The 23353-nt window shown below is 55.2% G+C and overlaps 7 protein-coding genes across 7 annotated transcripts; 4 read left to right on the top strand and 3 right to left on the bottom strand.

Annotated features, from left to right (window-relative positions):
• Positions 1-362: 362 nt before the first annotated feature.
• Positions 363-3087, top strand: P170DRAFT_434862 (M13 family metallopeptidase). Its single transcript, XM_024848817.1, has 5 exons — positions 363-508; positions 584-1089; positions 1140-2238; positions 2307-2707; positions 2771-3087. The coding sequence occupies exons 1-5, from the start codon at positions 388-390 to the stop codon at positions 2846-2848; spliced, it is 2205 nt and encodes a 734-aa protein (XP_024708444.1). The 5' UTR covers positions 363-387; the 3' UTR covers positions 2849-3087.
• A 2627-nt stretch (positions 3088-5714) lies between these two features.
• P170DRAFT_423914 (mitotic regulator LTE1) lies at positions 5715-10897 on the top strand (the record flags this gene model as incomplete). Its single annotated transcript, XM_024847536.1, has 3 exons — positions 5715-6085; positions 6223-10589; positions 10650-10897. 3 exons carry the CDS (start codon positions 5715-5717, stop codon positions 10895-10897), a joined length of 4986 nt encoding a protein of 1661 aa, XP_024708443.1.
• Positions 10898-10961: 64 nt separating this feature from the next.
• On the bottom strand, positions 10962-11264 carry P170DRAFT_124144 (uncharacterized protein). The gene has a single exon (XM_024842377.1). It carries the CDS (start codon positions 11223-11225, stop codon positions 11025-11027), a length of 201 nt encoding a protein of 66 aa, XP_024708442.1. The 5' UTR covers positions 11226-11264; the 3' UTR covers positions 10962-11024.
• A 172-nt stretch (positions 11265-11436) lies between these two features.
• Positions 11437-14768, top strand: P170DRAFT_379609 (DIL and Ankyrin domain protein). The gene is made up of 4 exons (XM_024845493.1): positions 11437-11803; positions 11954-12396; positions 12494-12898; positions 12966-14768. Exons 1-4 carry the CDS (start codon positions 11620-11622, stop codon positions 14484-14486), a joined length of 2553 nt encoding a protein of 850 aa, XP_024708441.1. The 5' UTR covers positions 11437-11619; the 3' UTR covers positions 14487-14768.
• A 722-nt stretch (positions 14769-15490) lies between these two features.
• P170DRAFT_379605 (uncharacterized protein) lies at positions 15491-17245 on the top strand (the record flags this gene model as incomplete). The annotated part of the gene is made up of 1 exon (XM_024845492.1): positions 15491-17245. A coding segment is annotated over exon 1 (1533 nt), but the record flags the coding sequence as incomplete, so codon positions are not given.
• Positions 17246-18098: 853 nt separating this feature from the next.
• On the bottom strand, positions 18099-20355 carry P170DRAFT_454298 (GMC family oxidoreductase). Its single transcript, XM_024851418.1, has 3 exons — positions 20185-20355; positions 19787-20130; positions 18099-19732 (listed from the first exon to the last, which is right to left on the bottom strand). The coding sequence occupies exons 1-3, from the start codon at positions 20243-20245 to the stop codon at positions 18338-18340; spliced, it is 1800 nt and encodes a 599-aa protein (XP_024708439.1). The 5' UTR covers positions 20246-20355; the 3' UTR covers positions 18099-18337.
• A 314-nt stretch (positions 20356-20669) lies between these two features.
• On the bottom strand, positions 20670-22407 carry P170DRAFT_353007 (MFS general substrate transporter; the record flags this gene model as incomplete). The annotated part of the gene is made up of 2 exons (XM_024843954.1): positions 20670-22008; positions 22070-22407. 2 exons carry the CDS (start codon positions 22405-22407, stop codon positions 20670-20672), a joined length of 1677 nt encoding a protein of 558 aa, XP_024708438.1.
• Between the last annotated feature and the right edge of the window lie 946 nt (positions 22408-23353).

Raw genomic sequence — 23353 nt, 5'->3', positions numbered from 1 at the left:
TAGAGCCCAGCGGAATCCTGCCTCTTGATTTGAGTTGGCAGTTTTAACACCAACTTTAATTTATGAAGATGGGCCTGCAGAAAACCAATCATAGGGGCGGTTGGTCAGTGAAGAAGGCGTTGTGCCGTGAATCACGCCCTCCAAGGAACACGAACCTTGGGAATGATCGCAACAATCAGCTGCTAACATCAGACCAGGCCAGAATGACTGCCCGTGACCGCAGAATCGAGGCTCAGGCACCGCTAGGCCTAGAACGTCCAATTGGCGCCTCGGATTTAGCGCCTGTCTAACGCTTCCATGTTTACCCCGGGCTTATATAAGCTTTCTCACCCCTTCGTCAGCCATGTCATGTCATCTAGATATCACCATCACCGCTCGACATGAACCATGAGCTCTGACAAACCGTCTCCCTTTAAAGGGCTTGGTATGAAGCGGGCCACCATGTTGCACCCTTTCGCCATCCTCTCCTTCCTTTCGGTCTCCTACTATCTCTGGACCAGTTTGCCCGGTATGGCTTCACTGCTTCCCTCCGCGGCCCTGTTCACCCACTCCCATCCACTAACCCACGGTCGCATGCATGTAGCGGAAACCCCGTCCGAGAACATTCCCCCCCTCCCGGTGGCAGCTTCGGTCTGCGAAACGCCTGAATGCGTGCACGCCGCCTCTGAGATCCTCTACAATCTGGACCCCAACTACGCGGAAATCGACCCCTGCACAAACTTTGATCAATATGTCTGTGGGGGCTGGCGCGAACGGCATGACATGCGTCCGGACCAAGGGGCCATCTTCGCTGGGACATATATGAGCGAAGAGGCCCAGTCGAAGCTGCGTCATATCCTCGAGTCCCCTAAAGCATCGGACCCCGCCGATTCTAAGAACTTCGACAAATTGAAGGCGGCCTATGCGGCATGCACGGATGAGACGACCGTCAACAAACGTGGCACCAAACCCCTGCAGGACCTGTTATCAGGATTGGACAACGTCTATTCCCTGGCGTCAACTTCCAAAGGCTCTGATGTAAACATAACAGATGCGTTCCTGTATCTCATCGGATCTGGTGTGGAAGCTTTGGTGTCACCGCTTGTTATGGTGATTTCTTCTATCCTCGCTTCAAGGACCCAAGCGCTAATGATCTCTAGCCCGACGACCGTGATCCGGACTCGATCGCTATATTTGTCCACCCGCTTCTCGAGATCGGACTTCCTGCCAGAGAGTACTATAACAACACCAAGCTTGTGGCCGAGTACACTGAAGTGGTAGAGAAGGTCCTGCCTGATTTTGTGAGCGACGAGTTGGCCAATGGTCTGAGTGATGTCGTGGCGTTCGAGAAAAAGTTGGCCGACGCTACACCGGACACGGCATCTCAGGAGGATGTGACGAAATACTACAACCCATTAAGCATCAAGGACACCCAGTCTCTTCTGCCGCAGATCTCCTTCTCGGATATCATCTCAGCCCTGGCACCTCCAGACTTCAAGACTGACCGTTTGATCGTGGGATCTCCCCCCTACATGAAGTCGTTGTCGAAGACCCTAAGCGATACGCCTCGGGAGACGGTTCAGCTTTTCTTCAGATGGAAGATTATTCAGGCATATGCAGACGACATTGAAGACCCAAAGATCAAGCCTCTGCGAGAGCTAAATAACAAGCTTGCTGGCAGGAACCCCCAGGCCACCCGTGATCGATGGCGCAAGTGCATTGAGGTTTTGGATGAAGACCTGGGTTGGATACTGAGCCGATTTTACGTCCTCAACGCCTTCTCGGAGGAGTCGAAGAAACTCGGAGATCAGATTGTGTCCGACATCAAAGAGCGTTTCACTTTCACGCTGCACCAGACACAGTGGATGTCTCCCGAGGTGAGAAAATTGGGCATTCAGAAAGTGGGCAACATTGTCCAGAAGATTGGCTATCCGACCAAAAGCCCCAATGTCATGGACCCGGCGGATGTGGAGAAGTTTTATGCGGACCTCAAGATCTCCAACGAAACTCTGTTCGAAAACTCTTTGGCCGTGGCGAAGTTTGATCTTCACCAGCAATGGTCCAAACTGGGAAAGCCGACGGATCGCAATGAATGGGGCATGACAGCACCGACAGTCAATGCGTACTACAACCCCCCTGGAAATGAAATTGTTTTCCCGGCCGGAATCATGCAGCCACCGGCCTTCTATGGCCCCGCAGCTCCTCTATACCTGGCATATGGAGCGTTCGGGGCGGTCAGTGGGCATGAACTCTCTCATGGTAAGCCGTTTTTCTTTGGACGACCTGGTCGACTTGGGTAAGAAACCTTTGCTGACATGGTTTCGTAGCGTTTGACTCGGGTGGCCGACACTACGACGAGAATGGCAACTATACGGACTGGTGGGATGATAAGACGGTGGAAGGGTTTGAGAAACGGGCTCAATGCTTTGTCGACCAATATGCCAACTTTACCGTTCCCGGGGAGAATTCGGAACCTCTCCATGTCAACGGACGCCTGACCCTTGGGGAGAACATTGCCGACGCCGGGGGTCTCTCCGCATCCTTCCACTCGTGGAAGAAGCGAGACGAGAAATCCCCCGATCCTAACCTGCCCGGGCTGTCCAAGTTCAGTAAGGAGCAATTGTTTTTCATCTCCTATGCCAACTGGTGGTGTAGCAAGACTACATTGGAGGCTGCGCGGGAAGCCATCTACAACGATCCGCATGCCCCCAAACCAGCACGCATTATTGTGAGTGTCTCCATCCTGATCCTAGGGTGATAACAGCCCACAATGCTAACGACATTTTGGTAGGGGACGATGGCCAACTCTCTAGAGTTTAAGGAAGCGTTCAAGTGCAAAGATAAGGAGCCTGTGTGCAAGCTCTGGTAGCGGGCCACGAGGCAGCCGACTAATTTCTACGACTACCATAATTTCACGGCGTTGACATGCTGGAGGAGCATTGCGTTTTCACGATTGTTAATGTACCTCTATGAGGAGTTAACTGGGGCTCTGTTTCCACTTGAGACCATTTAAACCAATGGATACTCTAGATTTCCTTCCTTGCCTATCTGAGGTGTAGATATTGTATTGAAGGGGCATCGATTTTTGGGTAGGATGGGTAGTACGGAGTATCCCCGAATAAATCATGTTATCAGCCCAACGGTGAGCGGTCTCCTCCGGCGGATTGGACGAGTCGAGAGACAGCCGGTGCATTATTGATCTATAACATTCTCGTGGTCCCCTGCTTGGGGAGGGCAGCCAATGGCGACGGGGTTTCTGCACGGGACGGAAGATCGGAATGCTGCCGCGATGCCAGGAATGTTGCCCAACGGATTTTTTTTATTTTGTTTGATTTTTTCATTTTTGCTGGGTCGCAGAGTCATGGGCCGACAGGATGGAGAACACTACGACGGAGTCCGCAGTTACTACCAAGTCAACGAGAGAAACTACGCAGTACGTACGATGCGGAATGTAGCGGGAAGCCCTAATTTCAGCGGATGGAGACGCGGTCGTTAGCAGTCCATCGTCCATTATCCACTCCAGTAGCCTCGCCATATCACAGCGATCGGCCTTGGAGAAAGCGACCCGCCACAACGGTCGCTGGCCAACGACGAGCCGCGGCCCCTGGAAAGGATCAGCCCCCAGGATTGCCCATATTGGACAAGACGAGTGTCATGGTTCATGGCAATGAGGAAATCCTGAGGGTTTATCCTTTGTCTCCCTGAATCCTGGCAGTTAACGGTTCTTGAGTTGTGCCAATCATCGGGCCCCTTTTGGCACTGGTGTTTTCCCGCCTCTCCTTTTTTCCTTCTTCTTTTCTTTGTGTCTGTTGTTTTTTGCAATTTTTTACCCCCTTGGACTCTGGTCCGGTGGGTGGCTGCCGTTGTCTTTGTCCTCCCCCTTTCCGGGACTCCCTCGGTCTCAGAGTGGGAAATCATGATGTTATGAATCTGAACCAACGGTTAAAGGGGAGAGAACGCAGGCCGATCAGTTGATGTATCCTTATTTCTAACTTCCCAATTTTGAAGCCGATCCACTTTTTTTTTTTTTTTTTTTTTCCCTTTTCCCCTTCTCCAGTCGCAACCTTCTCTGTTTTGATTTCCCAGGAAGTCGACTCCGTAGCAGGACTTAGGGACCCTCCGAACGGGGAAAAAATCCAGTTCCCGTTAATAATGGAATGGAGATCCCTCATTCTTCAAGGCGGGCTGAGGGTCGACAGTTGAGATACGGTGTGCCAGCTGCAGCGCCTGCAGCTCGGATGTGGTCCTCAGCAGCCCTTCCCACTTCCCCGAGCTGTACAGCGTAAGATCTAGTGGACGCAAGCTGGTCGATCGGGTCGATGCCTAGACTGAATAGTTGAATCCTCCATCCTTCTTGCGTCGTCATGCCGAATGCAGTAAGCATGCGGCGTATTCGCATCGCTGCACCGCCAGACTCAGCGTCACGACGGATTTATTAATAGCAGACCTCCCGACCTCAGGGCTGAGATCTGAGTCTTGCCCTGAGGATAGGGGGGTCCCAGGTCACAATAAAGGGGGGGCCCTTTTTTGTTTTTCGTAGATTGGGACCATATGAGGATGGATCTCAGCGACGGAGTCCGTCCATACCGGGTCGACGACCTAGGGAGAGAGCTAGACTCGATACTCGATGCTAATAATATGGCCTGATTGCCGCCAAAGGGAAGATGCATCGTTCCCCCTCACACTAGCGTCGTGCTGAACGGAGGAGGTCCACGATCTGGAGCTGTAGATCTGAGTTTTTTTTCTTTTTTTTTTCCTTCTTTTTTTTATCAGACTTTTTTCAGCTGACCGACACTCTGCATCTGGGGCGGAAGGATCTCCGAGTGAATGATAGAGTCAGATATGATATACGTCCCGAGGATAGACAATTTATGCGTGTCAAAAGTGTCAAAGTCGCGCGGCCTCTCTTTGTTTCCTGCGTTTGGGTGGTTCCGCCGGGCTGGAACCGCTTGCCTGTCGGGCTCCACGTCCAGCTCTCGTCCTTTTTGCCCTTTTTCTCCCTCGAATTATTATTAGCCCGGCGCTGCTGGAGGTAATCTCCTGCTAAAAACTAAAACTAAACTAATTTCTTTAGCAGCCACTTGACCTGCGCGTCTCACTCGCTACTCTTTTCGTTCTCTCCACCACGCGAGGCCTCCACTCGCCCTGTTGTTGTGATTCTTTGATTCTTATTTAGCATTCGGAGCTCGTCTGTTGGGTCCGGTTTATTGCCATTGTTGTCATCGCTCCGTATTATTATTATTATTATTATTATTATCGTTCATCGTCATTGATCGCCGTTGGTCCCCCTTCTCGCTTCGTCGGGACGTTTCATTCTATCCCCAAGATCCAAACGCTAATCTTGGCCACTATTCTTTCGCTGCCCCATTGATCTATTCTCCTGGTGTTATTTCCCGATCTCCCAAGGCCTCGCCATTCCCTTACGATTATCCGTCTCATGCCGGATCTTCGTCGCTCTAACGCTTCCTAACCTTCCTCGCGCCGGGTCTGGTCATGTCGTGTCGCAAGCACGGACTGCGATCCCAGCCTGGGCTGCCCCTGCATCCCTCTTCCTCTTAATCTTCTCCTCGGTATTCGGGTGAAGGAGAAGGGCTTTTTGATTGCCCACAGACGACTTCTTTGGTTTCTCCGCGTCGCGTGTGGGGGGAAAAAAGAAGGCCAAAAAACAAACCATCATACTAGAGAAAAAAAAGGGAGGCTTTGTGTTATCTTTGTTTGCCAATCGATCTGGCGCCATGGAATCGTCCTCGACCGTCAGCGACTTTCCCAGGACGCCAACCCAGGTGCAACCTGGATTTGAACGACACTCCAACGCGAATGTCCCGAATCCCACCGAGATCCAGTATGCGACGTCGCATCTGCGTCGCGCGCACACGGTAGCACAAGGGAGGAACATGGGTGACAAGACCAGCATGGGTTTGAGATCGGCGAAGGAACGAGTGGCCACTTCGTTCCTCCGGGTCAAGGACAGCCATGAATTACTACGGAAGCGCTCATCGAAGCGCCTCGATGCTTTTCCTCCCCCGCGTGATACGCTTGCCGGAGCCCGGGAACCAAACCATTTCACGGTGGGCAATGTTGGGCAGAACGGCAAGATATTTCTCAGGTAGGATCAGCTCTCCCTTTTTGGCCTCTATTGGATTCTAGTGGAGGGGGGAACGTGGGTATCACAGCTTGTGAACAAGGAAGAAAAATAAAAAATACAAAATAGAAAATAGGCTAACCGGCCCTATCACATCACAGACCGATTCGAAATCCGTCGCGCCAGGAATCTTGTCCTCCACCTTTTGTTCAGACCAACCAATCCGGAGAGGAACACCTTCACCCATACGCACACCGCAGCCATGCTGAGAACGATTCTTCGCGATGGTCGAATTCCCAACTGTCCGAGTTACGCCCAGAGCTTATACCGGAAGAAAGTTGCGAGGACGGCGAATCGGTCAACACGGAGTCGTCGCGCTCGGGATACCCTCAGTCGCGGCCTCGGCCCCGTCAGAGAGCACACTCCTTCTCGACTATTTCAGAACAGCGGTCCGCCTCGCGGATTGGCCAACACGGGGAATTTCGTCTATTCATTGATCGGTCAGATGACCGGCCCAAGTCTGCAGATGGATCGTTACGCCCGACTCTAGAGACCCCGATCCCACGCTACCGGCTGGATACGCCACGGCTGAATGTTGGGGGCACCACGCCGCTGCAGAGCTCCGTATACTCGCAAGCGTCCATGTCGGACAATTTCACGGCCTCGCGATTCCTGAGAGACAACTGGGATAGTTCTCCCATGCTGGATGTCTACTCCGATCCAGCCCGGCCTTCTTTCGCCGCGTCGATGTTCTCCGGCGCAGCTGCCATCGAGCTGACTCAACGATCCCCTACCACGGGGAACCCGGTATTTTACGATCTCAAAGAGCCCATCGAGCCAACCATCTTTGAAACCCTGGTAGCCCAGATGGATGATGAATCCGTTGTGCGCTATGTGCCGGGCAGTAGGGACATCAGTGCGGCCACGCCGGCGCGGATCGTGGCGCAAATCTCCTCCGAATCTTTCATGGACTACGAACTTGTATCGGATTTCTTCCTCACCTTTCGCTCATACCTTTCCACCGGCAGTCTCCTTGCTCTCTTGCTGGCGCGACTGCAGTGGGCTATCAATCGCCTGCAAGACGACGGCCGGGTTATCCGCATCCGCACGTTTGCAGCTCTCCGACATTGGATCCTAAACTACTTTGTCGATGATTTTATTCCTGACTACGACCTCCGTGCTAGTTTCTGCGACACCATCAACACTCTGTACGATAACGTCAAAGCCCGAGATGGGGGTGGCATGAGCGACCTGAAGATTCTCATCGACCTGAAGCGTTGCTGGTATGGCAAGTGTTCCGCTTATTGGGAATTCTCCGATCAACATATTGCCTATCAAAGTCCGGACCACGTCATCGAGCCTGGTGGTGATAACCAGCCTGATCACAATAATCCTGATGGGAACCAGTTGAACATGGTCAGGACCAAGAGCAGCCAGATTGGCGAAGTTCATGAGGGTGAACAACGCCGTCATCTAGCCCACCATGACCGCAGCAACTCCGCAACCACGGCCAGAAGTATGCCGTTGTCAGCAGAAAGCGATCCTAGCGTACAGCCAACTTCTTGTTCGCTGCGACCCAAATCCCCCAAACGCCTTTCTATGCCCTACGCCGGTACCAAGGCACCTCACCCGGTGCCTCTGATGCCCGCGCATCAACTGTGTCCTTCGCTAGATGCGCCGGCCTCATCCCCTATCATTTCCCGACGATTCCCCTTCCACACTCATGCTCACAAGCGTAGTGGAAGCTTCTCTGACTCGGTTCGGGACGACCGAGCGGTCCTCCCGTTCTTGAAAATTGATAGCCAGGGTACATTTCCTACCCAGGCAGCATTGCACCTCGGCGGTCTAATTCGTGGCGAGCTATTCCCCCCGGCGGAGTCGTATATGACTATGATGGCACCGCCGTCACCCCCGTTGCCATCTCCCACCGGGATGCCCGGGTTGAGTCAACGCAGCAATTCCGACATGACCCCTAAACCGCCGCCATCGAGTTCAGGTGTCAAGACGATCATCGGGTCAATACGTCGAGCGCTGAACGGCAGACATGGAGGCCATAGTGTCTCCTCGCGCCACCCTGGCGGGCATTTTGGTCCATCATCGCGAGCGAAAACATCACACCTTCCCAATAATGTTGCGTTTGGGTCGGATGCCTACCGGGATAGAAAGGCCACGGCGGCTGCTAAGAAGCCGGTCAGGATCGACGTCCTGTGTGACATGTCTTTCCGCCTATATCATAATGCCGCCTCCGACTCTGCTCAGCCCCGAGCAGGCGAATCGTTCCAAATCGCCGCTGCGCCGCAAGGGAAAAACAGTCAGCGGGGGTCCGATCAGCTTGCGGCATCTAATCTCCACACCGCCGCGCTCAACCGAATACGGACGAAAAGTCAGTTTACCGGAGGGAGTGAATCGATTGTTATTGTGGATGACACTGGTATGGGCAATCCTATGATGTCTGGTGCCATCCCAGGCTCCTCTACGGGACTGGAACATTCCCCTCGATTCCTCGACGCCGAAAACTCTCCCATAACGCCCAGAGCCTCCTCGTTTCGTTCCGTGAGTCAAAGGTCGACTGTGGCGGGAGATGAGTATTCGCTGCCTATTTACTATGATGATCGGGAATCGAAATCGGTGCGCCGAAGCTCGCAATTCCTGCGCCCGCCCAGACTTTCCGCTATACGGAGATCGACCTCTGCTGAGCGTGGGTCAGGATCCTGGAAAGGAACGTCGCCGTCGCTTCGTCTTCGAAAATATGCCTCTTTCCAGAGTGGGATATCGAAGCATTTCGGTATTCCGGGCAAGGGGATGGATGTTGACCAACAATCTCAGGAACAGCTCGAGAGAAATGCCGGTCCAATGCTTCGCAGACGGCCGGGAGGCGATTTGCGTCAGATGCGCAACGACCTTGGGCTTCCAAAACGCACCAGCTCGGGATCATATGTATACGACACAGACAGCAGCTCTGTTGCGGAAAGCACAGCCACTCGCTTCAGGGATAATGCATCCAGGCCTCAAACTAGCCTTGTGCCGCCTAATCCGCGACTATCGCTGATCCAGACACATTCGTCCCAGAACATACGGGGCTCCTTCGAGGCGGCGATTCGGCGCTTTGCTCAAATTCCTGACGATGACGATGGCGGAATCGAGTCAACGCTGCTGAAGCTCGAAGGCAAGTGGGACGCCCCTGAGACGCCCACCGCTCACTCTCACGGACAGCCTGCCCATGCACCCGGCAGCGCCCGCGAGCGTGAGATGTTCTACCAAAATCATCAGAGACATCAAAGCGTCATGGGGGATAACCTAACCTATTCGCAAGTTCGTAGTCGACTGGCGCCGCGCAGACCTTATTCCGACTCTATCGCCGAATCGGAGGACTCGTTTAGCTCTATCCCGCTTCTCGAGAGAGGACTCAGCGACGAGTCCATGAAAAAGCCTGCGATGAATCGGACGACCTCTCACCCTGTAGTGCCGCCTCGGCTGCACATGATCGACGCCTCCAACCGCGACACTTCGGACGTTGAATCATCGCATCCGTCCATTGATATCGTCAAGGAGACGGACAGTATCAAGTGCATTCCACGAGGATCCACGCTTCCAGTGTCTGTTCCCAGACCTTCTCGAACCCGCTCGACCCGGCGCTCAGGTCTATCGTCTGAGATCTCGGTCGATCTCATTGAATCCCGGGAAGCGACTGAGCAGCATCGCCTGTCTCTCGACACGCGAAGCCTGGGCAGGTCTTCGTTGGGAATCCCACCCCATCCACTGGCCCATCCACCTTCGCCCCCCATGACCATACAACACCCTCGATCTATCGAATCTTGCGCAACGCCCCTCAATCCGGTTATCTACCAGGCACAGCCCCTGACGCCGGACCCGTCGCCGAGGAACAGGACTGCCGAACAGGCTCACGCGCGCACCATCGCAATGCAGCAGGCTTCGGGCGACATCCTTTCTAGGTCCGAGAAGGACCGCCAACGCCAAGAGCCCGAAAAAGCTTTCACAGGGCCTGATCATGTGCCCTTCGTGCTGTCTTGCGAATCCCAGATTCTTGCGCAGCAGCTGACGTTGCTGGAAATGGCTGCCCTTAGCGAGGTGGACTGGCGAGATCTGGTTGATATGAAATGGAGCAGTGGGTCCCCTGCCACCGTCAGTTGGGTGCAATTTCTCCTGGAAGACGAGCGTCGCGGCATCGACCTAGTGGTGGGACGGTTCAATCTCATGGTGAAATGGGTTCTGTCCGAGATTATCCTCACGCACGACGTCCACGAGCGGGCGCGCACCATCGTCAAGTTCATCCACACGGCTGCACATGCCCGTCGGATATGCAACTATGCGACCATGCTCCAGATTGCCATCGCACTGTCGTCAACCGACTGCTCCCGACTCCACAGCACATGGGCCTGCGTCCCACCCGGGGATCGACGGCTCTTGAAGGACATGGAACTGCTCATCCAGCCGGTTCGCAATTTCCACGACCTTCGCATGGAGATGGAAACGGCGAATGCACAGGAGGGCTGCATTCCTTTTGTTGGTGAGTTTCCCTCAACTAGACCCTCTGTAAAGGGGATGTAAAATCTAACTCGGTGTACAGGTCTGTACGTCCACGATCTCACCTACAATGCGCAGAAGCCCGCTCAGGTGGCAGTTCGCGACGGGGAGCCGCTAATCAACTTCGAGCGGTATCGCACGACGGCCAAGATCGTCAAGAGTCTTCTGCGATTGATTGATGCCAGTACGAAATACACTTTCGAGCCGGTGCAGGGCATCATCGAGCGGTGCCTTTGGATTGCCTCACTCTCGGAGGAAGAGATCCAAATCCGCAGCAAACAACTTGGCTAGACTAGAGCCAGGAGGTGATTGGCACAATTTTCATAAAAAAACAAAGAAAGAAAAAGAAAAAAAGGGGAGGAAACATTTTGCAATATCGGAGTTGGATGGCTATTGTCTGGATTTTTTTTTTCATACATCATAATACCCCTGGATGATATCCTGAGCGATTTATGTCCGACGTGATGGACATCGTGGACAAGATGATTACGTCGTGATTATGATGAGATTTATTTGTGTATATTAGAATTTGCATTGGCATCTGCGTGTTTTTAGCATTGGCATCTGGAGTCTTTCTCCGGTGGTAGCGTGGCCATTTGATTGGGAGGCATGACTTCATACTTCAGGGACTTCACGATCAGACAAACATTGTTCGACCTTTTCTCTTCTCTCTTCTCTCTGCAATCTTAATGTAATTCCTCCAGTGCCCGACGGGCAGAAGTGGAGCCAGGGGGTGTTTGGGATTTACAGCGAGCTGCATCGCCCGGCACTGTTGAACTACGTAGTCTGTCGGAACGTCAATCTCTCTCCCGCTTCTCACTTTCTCACTTCTTCTGCTTCGCCTCATCTCTCCCCACCTCCTTCTCTCCGACCCTGGAAGAGGCGGTATTCTCTCGACACTCATCGTAACGCTCTCTCTTTCCTCCATGGAGTTGGCCGTCCGACCCTCCTCTCTTTCCTACGACTTCGTGACATTCCCCGCCTAATTTCCTTTCTTCTGCTCGCCCCCAAACATGGAGTCGACCGCTTCTCCCCGCGGTTCATCCGACGACCTCGACGGTCGCAACGGCAGTGATCCCAACGTCGTCGATTCTCTCCCGCCCAACGGTCTTCCGGTCGACTTGCCGAAATCCTTGGACGACCGTCGCTCGGTGCATGTCCTTCCACAGGAGACGGAGATGTACGATGCCTGGCAAGGTCCGCATTCCCCTCCCCCGCTTATCCCACGATTTGTGACCGGATCAGGCAGACGTTTTCTCTTTTAGAACACTTGTGCTTAGCATCGTCATGAATGTATGTCGATCGAAGGCAGACGAAGATCGCTGACCGCCATCTTTTCTTTTCCAGGCCAATCCCAATTCCTGACCACCCCGGTGGCGGCGAAACCGTTAAGCTTCAGCCTCGCTCTGGACGACCATTCGCACGACGACGAACACAACCTACAGGCGCAGTACGGGCGCGGTCTCGCCTCCGCCGCGGACGACGACAACGAGTCGACCTCGACCGCCCGTCTGGAGGACAGCGATGCCCGGCTGATGGAGATGCTGGCGGCCCAGGCGGCCCATCGGGAGGTGGACTCGCTCGGCGCGGACGAGGACGCCATCGCGACCGACGAGAAACTGACGGATTCGGAAAAGAAGGATATCCTGCAGCGGGGGCTGAATATGGCGGCTAGCAATGGCGACGTGGATCGTGTGCATAAGCTGGTGCAGGGCAAGGCGAAGGATTATATCGATGTGAATATGCCGGACGAGGAGGGCACCGTGCCGTTGATTTATGCGAGTTGTTTTGTACGTGCGGATCAGATCCTCTCCCCGCCTTTGTTTGATTCGGGTTGAAACTTTGAGTGGTGAGAATTCAGAAGTGATGAGCTGACGGGGATTCTAGGGACACCAAGACGTGGTCTCAGCGCTGCTTGATGCAGGCGCCAAGGTTGACCAGCAGGATCGCAATCAATGGAGCGCCTTGATGTGGGCGATGACCAACCGACATAAAACGATCGCGAAGATTCTTCTGGACCACGGGGCGTCGCCGGATATCAAGTCCTCGTCGGGTGGCACGGCGTTCGATTTCGCCCAGCCGGGCAGCGAGATCTCGGAATACCTGCACGAGAATGGATACACCTTTGGACCGAGTGCGATCGAGGACGATTTCTACGATGCCGGGCTGGCACATGGCCGCTTTGAGGAGGAGTTGGCAGAGAATGAAATGAAAAGGCGCATGATGATGGAGGAGAGTGCGATCAACTTGGAAGTTGATTTGTCGAGCCTGGGGCTCGATGAAAAATTCGACGTGCGTATATTCCTTGATTATCATTGTCTCTCCTGAACTGACCGTTGCTGGACTTTTGGCTGGGTAGTCATTTGAAGAAGAGGATCTCGAGGAGGAACAGCAGGAGTTCGTCTGGGACCGATGCCTCAACGACCAGATGTTCGTCTTCCAAGACCACGAGTTGGAACGGATTTTGGACATTATCATCACCAACATGACTCCGCAACGCTCTCCCTCGCAAAAGCCCGTGCCCGCCAACCTCCTTTTCCTCAGTGCGCGGTATGCGCATTATCATGCCAGCCCCGAATTGCTGGCCCAACTCTTGGTTTCGGCGACGGACAAGATCAACGACGTGGTTGAACGCCATCAATGGGATATGACGATCCTTGCATTCTGGATGTCCAACGCCACTCTCCTGTTACATTACTTGAAGAAGGACGGCGGTCTGGTAGAGTCTACGGTGGAATTTCAGCTACATCTGGCCGAACTGGTCAACGAGATCTTCATCCTGATCATTCGCGACGCGGAGCGCCGCATGAACAAGGTGTTGGATTCGGCCATGCTGGACCATGAGACGATTCCCGGGTTGGAGGACGTTCATTTCCAGAACGAGTGGAAGCTCTTCCGCTCGAAATCCAAGGCCAAAGCCCCCGAACCCGCCGAGAAGCGCTTCCGACCGCCGTCTCCCCGGCGGCGGGCGCAAATCTCGCCGCGCAACATCACCTCGCTACTGTCGTCGACGCTCTTCGTTCTCGATCTCTACGACGTCCACTCCGTCATCACCACGCAGATCATGTCGCAGCTCCTCTACTGGCTGGGCGCCGAGATCTTCAACCGCATCATGACCACCAAGCGATACCTGGCCCGAACCAAGGCGATGCAGATCCGCATGAACGTGTCGACCTTGGAGGACTGGGCGCGCAACAACAACCGACAGCCGGAGCACTACGAGAACGGGTCCACCAGCTGCACGGGCGAAAGCACCATGGAGGCCGCGCGCCGGCACATGGCCCCCGTCATCCAGCTTCTCCAGTGGCTGCAATGCTTCTCCTCGTTAGGGGACGACTTCGAGTCTCTCGTCACCACGCTGCTTCAACTGCAACAACTGACGCCCGCGCAGCTCCTTCACGCGGTGAAATCCTATCGGCCGGAGGTGGGGGAGAAAGGACTGACCAAACCGGCGATGAAGTTCTTGATCGAGCTGCAGCGCGACCCGGACCTGTTGCACCGGGAGCAAGCGAAGATCCAGCAGGCGCACAGCGCCAGTGCGGCAGAGGCAGCATCCGGCGACGAGCGCCCCGAGACGCCTCGCCCCGACCAGACGACCCCACGAAACTCGGAGGCGCCGGGCACCCCCGAGGCGGCAGGACGAACGTCCACGTCGGTGGTGTCGCCGGCGTCGACCAACGCCTCGCGCATGGACGATCGCAACGGGGCCAACGGCATCTTCCTGGACCCGTCCCTGACGCTTCCCTTCTCGCTACCCACCAGCACGGACATGTTGATCAGCTACGGCGCAGGATGGGGCGGCACGAATCGCGAACGAGCGCGCAAGTATATTCCGACGGTGCCACCGGAGGTGTTGAGTCGATTTGACCGAGATAGTTAAGTAGGGAAATATGGTTAGAAGAAAGAAGAGACAGAGGAAGCGGGAAAGGCTCGGATGGCCGTTGTGTGATATACCCCCCCGTTCGGCGGCGCGCTAGAGGTGTTCCTGATTTGGACGGAATTAGTGATTTCAATTCGAGTATATAAGATTTGTCTAATCTCTCGTAGATAGCGATCCTCCCGGAGGTTACCAGATCCGGGGCCAGGGGGTCTCACGCGAGATCTAGATGAAACGGCCCTTCGGGTCCGACCAGGCATCGACATTTCGCCTTTGATTAATTTTAATAAGCCTTTTTTTGGTTCCTCCGGGCCCGTTGATTGCCGTGGGTCGAGTGATTTGGCCGCGAGAGTTCGTCGGTTGATGGCAGCATGACGAATGGGTATATATAGGAGTCCCATGGCCGAATGAATTAAAATGACACTGGTCAAGAAGTGATTCCTCCTTTTCGTGTTGCACGGACCGAGCCGGCAGGAGAAGTCAAGTCTGACATTCGCATTGGCATTGGCAAAGGAGTCGCACTAATAGCCTTACGGCAGCAGGGCTTACCGAGGACGCAACGATGCTCTAGTGGCCGCCGCCAAGTCTGCCGATCCACGACTTCGACCTGATCTCACGGGTTATCATGATCTCATGTCTTGGGTAGGGGAGAGAAACGTGTTCTTGAGAATTGAATCGACAACCGCAAGGCAGCGTGAAAAGGGAGAAAGAGGCATTTACCGGTCGGCAGAGGCCTGAGGCACGCGGCACCCGAGGCAGCCCTGTGGCCCGAAACGGGTTAGCGCCGACGGAGCTGGCCCTTTCGGGAAAGGCGGCTTGACCGGATTGGGCGGACGTCCTCATCGGGCGATCCGGGGGTTTTGTTTGGTTTGTTTGGTTTTGGTATGTCTTCATCTTTCACTCATGGATTCTCTCTTCTTTTCTTTCTATGGATCTTGATGGTCTCTGTCATCTCTATTCATCCTCTCCGCCTTCTTCCTCATGTCCTGATCCCCCCCACACCCCCCCGGCATCCCATCCAATGCATCCCCCCCCGTCTTTGTTTCCCCCGCGTGTCTTCAATATCTTTCTGCCTATCTGTCGAACAGCCCTATCTGGAATTGAGTCCCCACCGTTCACCTTTTCTTATTTTTTCCCTTTCCCTTTTCTGCTCTCCCCTTTCGCTCCCCCTCCATTTTTCCCTTTTCCCTCGGTCTTCCCCCCTCCCAGCCTGCCAATCCCTCGCGAGGATGCTGCTGACCCTCAAACCCTCCTCCCAGAACGGGGTGAAAGGGCCTCCCCATGACTACGCCATCGTTCGCCAGTCCATTCCTGCCGCCCCACGCGCCTCCTCTCCGCCCCCCGCGACCTCGGAACCCCAGACGCAGAGCATGGAGTCCTCGCGGAGAGGACTGCCTCCTCCCTCTGCATTGACCTTGCCGCCGCCCGATGTCGCCTTCGCCGCCGGGAACCCCATGTCCCAACAGCCCCTGCCGCCGCGTCCGCCGCCCCAGCGCCCGGACTCGGACGCCTCCTATTACTCCTGGCTCGAAGCCAAGGCCGAGGAGGACCGCCGAAAGCAGGAAGAGGAGAAGACCCGTCAGGAAACCTTGCGGCTGGAGCAGCGTCGGATCGAACAGAGTATGCTGCGGGATTCCCTGCACGCCGGGGTCCCGCCGCACATGATCCCGCTCATCTTCGCCGGCATCAGCCAGGGCGGCGTGCCTCAATCCGTGTTGGAGGTGAGCCAACAGTATATGGCCCAATCCGCGGTCCCTCCGCCGCCGCGGGGACCTCCGGCACCCTCCTCGATGCCCGGCCTGTCCCATTCGTCGTCACAACGGCGGCCGCCTCATGCCCGTCGAGATTCTCGCTCCATCCCCTCCTCTTCTTCTCATCCGTACGTGACGTCGACGCAACAGCCAGTGCCCGGGCCCGGCGTGCTGCTCTCGCAACCGTTGCATGCACCGGCACCCTCGTCCACGCCGCAATCGATGGGCAGGTCCTCGGATCCCCGTGCCGCCCCGACCATGTCCCGACTCAACACTGGCGAGTCGCAGGGCTCCCAGCAGCAGCCTGCAATCAACCTTAGCAATGTACATTATGCCCCGGGGTCGTCGGTCCCGCTCTCGCAACCTGCTGGCGGGAAATCCGATTCCCAACCGCGCCAGTCGCCTCCCTCTCTGTATTTCCATCATTGGGTCCCTCCGGCACAATCGCAACCCAATACCCCGAGAAACCGACAGGAGTCTCCCGGGGCCTCGCAGGCTCCTCGACGACCCGACTACCAGAACTCACCGGGCCGCAAAAGAAAGGCGCAGGGACCCCACCAGCAAGCTCCGCTGCCGTCCTCACGTCCCTCAGACCATCGTCCTGGTTCCTCTCAAAATTCCCGCTCGGGGTCTCCTATGATTTCGGCGCGTCCGGCGGAGCAGTCCTCACATACCCGTCAACGGAGTGATACCTCGAATCCGTACGACCCCCGCATTCCCGACCATCATGGTCCTGAACCGTCGAGTAGACGCGCCAGCGTGACTCGGCCTACGATACGAACGATGACGTCGGCCGAGGAGACCGGCTCGGAGAGGGGCTACAGTCGCACGGAGGACCAGGATCGCAGCGGATATCCGTCTCGATCGGAGAGTCACGCCAACTATTCCCACCCGGCGTCTCAAGGCCCTTACGCTTCTAGCGTCGGCACGGCGCCTCCTGACTCTGACGCAGATAGTAGTCCTGGCCATTCCCCTAGGACGGGGAGCCCTCGTCGATTACGACGGTCCGGTGTATCCCCGCGACGACAATAGCGGCTGGATAGGTTGATCACAGTACTCAGGCTTATAGTGATGCCAGAGAACACTACAAGAGTCGTGTAAACCGCCTCTGATCTAGTATTAACCACATCTGACAGACATACTCGCCATGTCATTGTATCTCTATACGAACTGGAACTTGACAATGGAGTCACTGCATATCCAGATAGATGGTGTTATGGCTCCATCCGAACCTAACCCGACTCACTGACTTACAGACATACTCCCCATTCTGATTTCTTCTCTTCTCTTCTACTGTTATTATTACTTCACTTACCTCCCATCTGTCTATATCTGTATTTATCTCAGCCGAACCGGCCTGGTCCTGGTATGGCAGCTGGACTCCTACCAAGGTCTCATGCCGGCCGAACATGGGTAGGGTTAAAAACCGTGACCAGCAAAGAAACCGAGAAGAAAAAGTTTGCTTGATGGCGAGGCGTTCCGGGTCGTTTTTCTTTTTCTTTCTATCCCTATCTCTTCTTTTTAGTATATTCTGGGTATTCTGGGCTGGGTTGTTCTCGCAGCATTAGCATTGGCATTGGCATGGTTTTGGCCGCGGTTTTATTTCACTCGATTTTTGGTTCTGGTTTATTTATATAGATCGATACCAATTTGATTTTTTTTTCTTGGATTTACATATATGAATCTGTCTGTTCAACGGGGGACCGACCTAGCAGGATGAGCTGCCTTCCACCAGATTTGGTTTCTCGTCCGGATCAGGACCACTGATCCTTTTCGGGAAGTTGACTAGGGAATATGATTAGGTATATTTAGATTGTGAATATAAAACCACGAAGAAGTCCGTAATTCGCCGGGTGTTGGGGGACGGATTTCATATATTCCTCCAGCGGCTTATACTTGTCCCATCACCTTATATCACGCATGAACGCATTATAAAAGTCTCAAAGGAGGAGTGTCGAGTGCTTAGCAAAATAATTACGCAGATAACCTCGCCTGCCCGGTCCGCAATAGATCATGAGCTTTCTACACATATCCACCAGCCTTGAAGTTCCGTCCTGCTTGACCAAAATACACGCCAGTGGTGTTTTCACCAATCACACCGGCTCATGCAAGCCCAAGGTCTCTCACAATGATGGCCGCTGCCTTCTCCCCAATGGCATATGCAGTGGTAGCCGTGTTGGCGCCAATGTTCTGAGGAACGACACTCAGGTCCACGAGCTTCAGGCCCTCAATGCCATGCACATTAAGGTCGGGGTCCACCACGCCGCCATCCGCCAGCGCGCCCATCTTGCACGTCCCCAGCGAATGCCAGGTGGTGCCGACGTTCCTGCGCACCCAGCCCTCGATGACCGTGTCGTCCTCTGCCGTGTATTCGATGTCGGCGATGTTCTTGTCATTGGGCCGGTCCAGCTTGACCAGGGCGGCGGCCGAATCCGCAGCGAACGGCGGATGCGCGCCCACAAACTCCCCCCGGTAGGCGTCCATTCGGCGCACGATCTCTCGCTGCTTCTTGTACGCCCAGACCAGCTTCTTGACGTCCAGCTCGCTGTTCAGGAACCCCGTCTCGAACGCGATCTCCGCGTCGGGATCGCCGCTGGTGATGTGCACGTGCCCTCGCGCGTAGGGGTAGACCGTAAACGTCGACGTCGCGAGGTATTGGCCTGGCTCGATGGCGGTCGGGTCGCCGGGGAAGCCGCCCAATAGGGCCATTAGCGCGAGGGGCTTGTTGGGAGTGGAGAGGTAGTCCCTTGCGTATGCGGCCTCGAATTCAGGGCCAAGGGCAGTGACGTCGGCCGCGGTGGGACGCAGCTTGCAGGAGGCGTCTTGGCCGTTCCATCCCATGATGGGCGCATTGGATTTGATCAGCTCTTCCATGTTGATTCGACCGGCCAGGGGGGCGTCGAACGTCTCGCTGGGCTCCAGGGCGCTGTAGTATGGCTGGGTCAGGAGGTGATGGTCCTGGTAGTTCCGGCCGATTCCAGGAATATGGGCGACGACAGGGACGCCGGCCTTGTTGAGCACGGCTTCGTCGCCGAGGCCGGACCGCTCGAGAAGCAATGGGGTTCCGAGAGCGCCGCAGGAGCCGATTACAAGCTTCCTGGCCGTGACGCGTTGGACGGTGGTGTTGTCCTTTTGGAAGGCAGGGTTGGGCGTGAACTCCACGCCCACCGCTCGTGTGCCCTCGAACAGGATCTTGATCACCTTGGTCTCAACGAGGACGTGCAGGTTCGGGTGTGCTCCGTCTTCCAGCCGCGGATGCAAGTAGTTACTGGCGGCGTCCTGGCGGCGGCCATCGGTGCCGACGAAGCGGAGGGCCCGTTGAACGCCGTTGCTGGTGTCGAGGTCTTGCAGATCCTGGACCGTCGGGTAGCCGACCTCGTTGGCGGCGGCGATGAATTGATCTGTCGCACGCTCCGAGCGGAACGTTCCCTGAGACACCACGATAGGGCCATCTTTTCCATGGACAGAATCCGGGCCAGGGCCGTGATATGTCTCCAGCTACAGCGATCAGCACTGGAGTACACAATGGCAAAGTCACAAACATCAACCTACCTTTTTCAAGAACGGGATCATCTCATCTGCAGACCATCCAGGGGTAGCCCACGAATCCCAATCCTGGCGCTGAGCACGACTGTACATCATCAAGTTGATAGACGAGCCTCCGCCCAGCACACCACCGGCGGGGACGGTCATCTCGCGGTTATCCAACTGGGGCTCGGCATTGCCCTTGTAGAACAGGGTCGCCGTGCTGGTGGGAAGCAGCGCAGTTGGGAACAGCAGCGGGAATGCAATCAAGTGGTTGCCCTGATTGTTCTGCCCGCCCTCGACGACGAGGATCGACAGCGACGGGTCGGCATCGGCGAGTCTGGACGCAACGACGCACGCCGCGGTACCGCCTACCAGCTTGTTAGTATAGACGTATGATGAGTGGAGGAGGGGGATGGACAAACCGCCGGCGACGATGATGTCGACCTCGTCGATGCCTGAGGGGAGCTGAGTGTAAATGCCCATGTTGTTTGTTGGATGTGATGGTGCGGGAGATGGTGATGGTGATGGATCCAACGTGGATGGGATGACGCCAGGCTTAATACCTCCGGGTCGGTCGCCCGACTGGATGTTGGACAAGGCTGGCTGGCTTTGTTACCCACTACCTGCGATGGGTCAGCATGGCCGTAGAGCTGTGGGGCTGGATATACTGCGCCCCAGGCTAAGCACAAGGTTCATCTTGGGCTACATGGCGCTACGCCCTGTGAGATTTTAGGTGGAGGCTGCCTCTCTTGCTTGCCATTCGCTACTCCACAACTTACTATACCTCACATCTTATGATGCACTGGCTGTCCCGCAGCGTTAGGTTACATACAAAAGACTTATGGCCAATTAATGTTGATTGTCAAGACTACAGTTGTATCATGCTAACAGTAAAGGATGAAGTGCGTTATTGCAGCTCGGTGAAATCCAGCCTGTCAAACTTGAGAGGAAGAGTAATCAGAAAGCCCAGCGCAGCGCCAAACAGATTCAGGTAAAATACCGCGGCCACACTCTGCGTGACTGCGTCGGTGACCTGAGCACGAACATGTTCAGGCAATGTCGCGAACAGGCTACTTCCCACTCCATCAATGGCGCCTCGAATCTCGCCAAGAGGAACGGTAGGTAGAATCGGCGAGATCTCCTCCGTGGCATGGTTGATAAGAACCGACGTGGCGATGCCCAGTGACAAGGCGAGACCACCCATCTGCGCACAGGAGAAAAACGCCGTAATGTCCTTTCGCGCCGCCTGGGGACGCTTCAATTGGCCCACAGTATAGCCAAGCTGGATGACGGGTCCGACGCCGAAGCCCTGGAGAACGGTATAGCCACAGATAGCAGCCCTGGTTGTGTGCGTGTGGATGCCGGACAGCAGGCCGTTGCTAACCAAGAGCAGCGCACTGGCCCAGATGAACCAGCACTTGTACCAGGGAAACCTGGGCAGAAGTCCCCCGCTGATTCCGGCACTGACCACAACCGATGACACAAATGGCAGCGTGTAGACGGCCGACCGCATCGAGGAATCATGCAGCACAAACTGGAAAAACAGCGGAAGCGTGTAGACGGTGACGACGATGTCCGAAATCGCGACAACCGTCCAGATCCACAGGCCGATCATCAGGGGATCCTTGAAGAACTGCGCGGGGAAGATGCGGTCCGACGTGAGAAGGTGGAATTTCTGCTGCAGAGCAAACATGATCCAGAGCAACGCAGTGGCAACGTAAAGTCCAATCATCGGGCTGCTATCCCAGCCGTACACGACGCCGCCAAAGCCCAGCAGCATGACGGTCGACACGACGGAGCCAAGAAACAGCACCGCACCCAGATGGTCAATTGCCTTGATCACGTCCATGACCCGCAGAGACACATCCGGTGGAGCCGACGGCATGATCCAGATACACACGGGAGCGGCCACGGCGGCCACGCAGATATTGATGTAAAAAGCCCATCTCCATGTGGCCGGCGAATCAGCAAACGCCGATCCGATAACGGGGCCGAGGATGGTCCCCAGGCTCCACGCCATGCCGACGATGTTGAGATATTGGTTTTGCTCTTTGGCCGTCGTCATTCCTGTGATCATGCTAATGGTGCCGACGTAGATGCCGGAGCCACCGGAGCCAGCCAGCGCGCGACCCGCGACGACAGCGCCAATGAACGACGCCGAGCCAATGACTGCAGAGCCTAGTTCGAAGACGAGCAGGGCGGCGAGGAAGACCAATTTGCCGTCGAGGAACTTGTTGAGCTTCGCCCTGTGAATCACAGTGTTGGTAGTCGGTCCGCCAAATGCGCTCTGCTGCTGGATTATCTTACCAGATGGGGTTGGTGCCAACTTCGCCCATGGGATATGCCACGGAAACCCACGGCAGCATGTCGATGCGGTGGCCAAATGTGTCGACAATGGCAGGCCGCGCCGTGGCTGTCACCGTATTGTCGAGGGCGTACAGAAAGGTGGCCGACAGCAGGGCAACGTTGACGACGAACCACGCAACACCTGTGATCTTGCGCTCGGAGGGGCCACTGGCGTCGATGTGCTGGTCATCTTTGATTTGCTTCTCTTCATTAGAGGAGGGATGACTGGCGGTGGCACCTTGTAGGGGCTTTTCAACTTGGTCGTCTGTCGACGAAGCAGCTGTCTGTGTCGGCGGCATCAGGGAGTGGACATTGCAAGCCATCTAATTCTCGTGAACTGTGATTGGATGCAGCTAACACTATTCGCCCTAGTATCTTGCTATGGTGTAGTCACATAGAGATGCTAGATAGCTAGATAGCTCTGTAGGGGGAGTGTGTATGAGAAGAGATATACTTCCTAAATGGTCCGGCTGCAGTCACACCGGAAGGATTTAAGGCTGGGAGGAAGATAGATTGGACTTGGGCAGCCCTGGAATCAAAAGTTCTGTGTAACCGTAGATCCCAACATACAGGGAATAGACAGCAACTAGTGAACTAACAAGTTAGTTACTGGACAGCCTCTTTATCACAGCCTTGTCACCCCAACCCTTGGCAACCTGCGCTAGTCGGGTTGCGAGCGCATCTTTTTGACAGTTCTGAGGCTACGATGCGGTCACTTACTGGGATCGTAGCCAATTAATATAACTGTCTGTGTTATGGTCTTAATAAATAGCCCAAATTGCACTGCAACCCCCCTCCACCCTGTGCCAACAAATATAATATCATCTTGGCCTTAATGGCGAAGGACCCAGACAGGACAGGGGACTACGCCACCAACAGAGAATGGGTAGTAGTTACTCGGTCCACCCGTTTGACTGGAGATAACTAGACACTCGCTAAAATTGGGTAGCATTGCGCCGGGGCTGGGGAATACAAAGAAGGTAGTCCACCTGCCGCCACTCTTCGGTGGTGGAGTCTAAACTGAGGATAGTTATGCTCACTGCAATACTGATCACACGCCTTTGAGAGTCGCTTCGCACGCTGAAGCATAAGGAAAGTTGAATTCCACCGCGTTTTAACATCCTGAATAGGGAGAAGCTTTGGTTCTTTACTTTGAAGGTTCAAGAACGCTTCTCGGCGCTGAGGACTAGCGTTGACGCCTATAGCTAGGCCACGGACCTAATATTAGTAAGTTGATAGACCTCT

This window comes from Aspergillus steynii (assembly GCF_002849105.1).
Source record: "Aspergillus steynii IBT 23096 chromosome Unknown P170scaffold_2, whole genome shotgun sequence".
Classification (NCBI taxonomy): Eukaryota; Fungi; Ascomycota; class Eurotiomycetes; order Eurotiales; family Aspergillaceae; genus Aspergillus; species Aspergillus steynii.
This window is presented reverse-complemented; position numbering and strand designations above follow the sequence as displayed.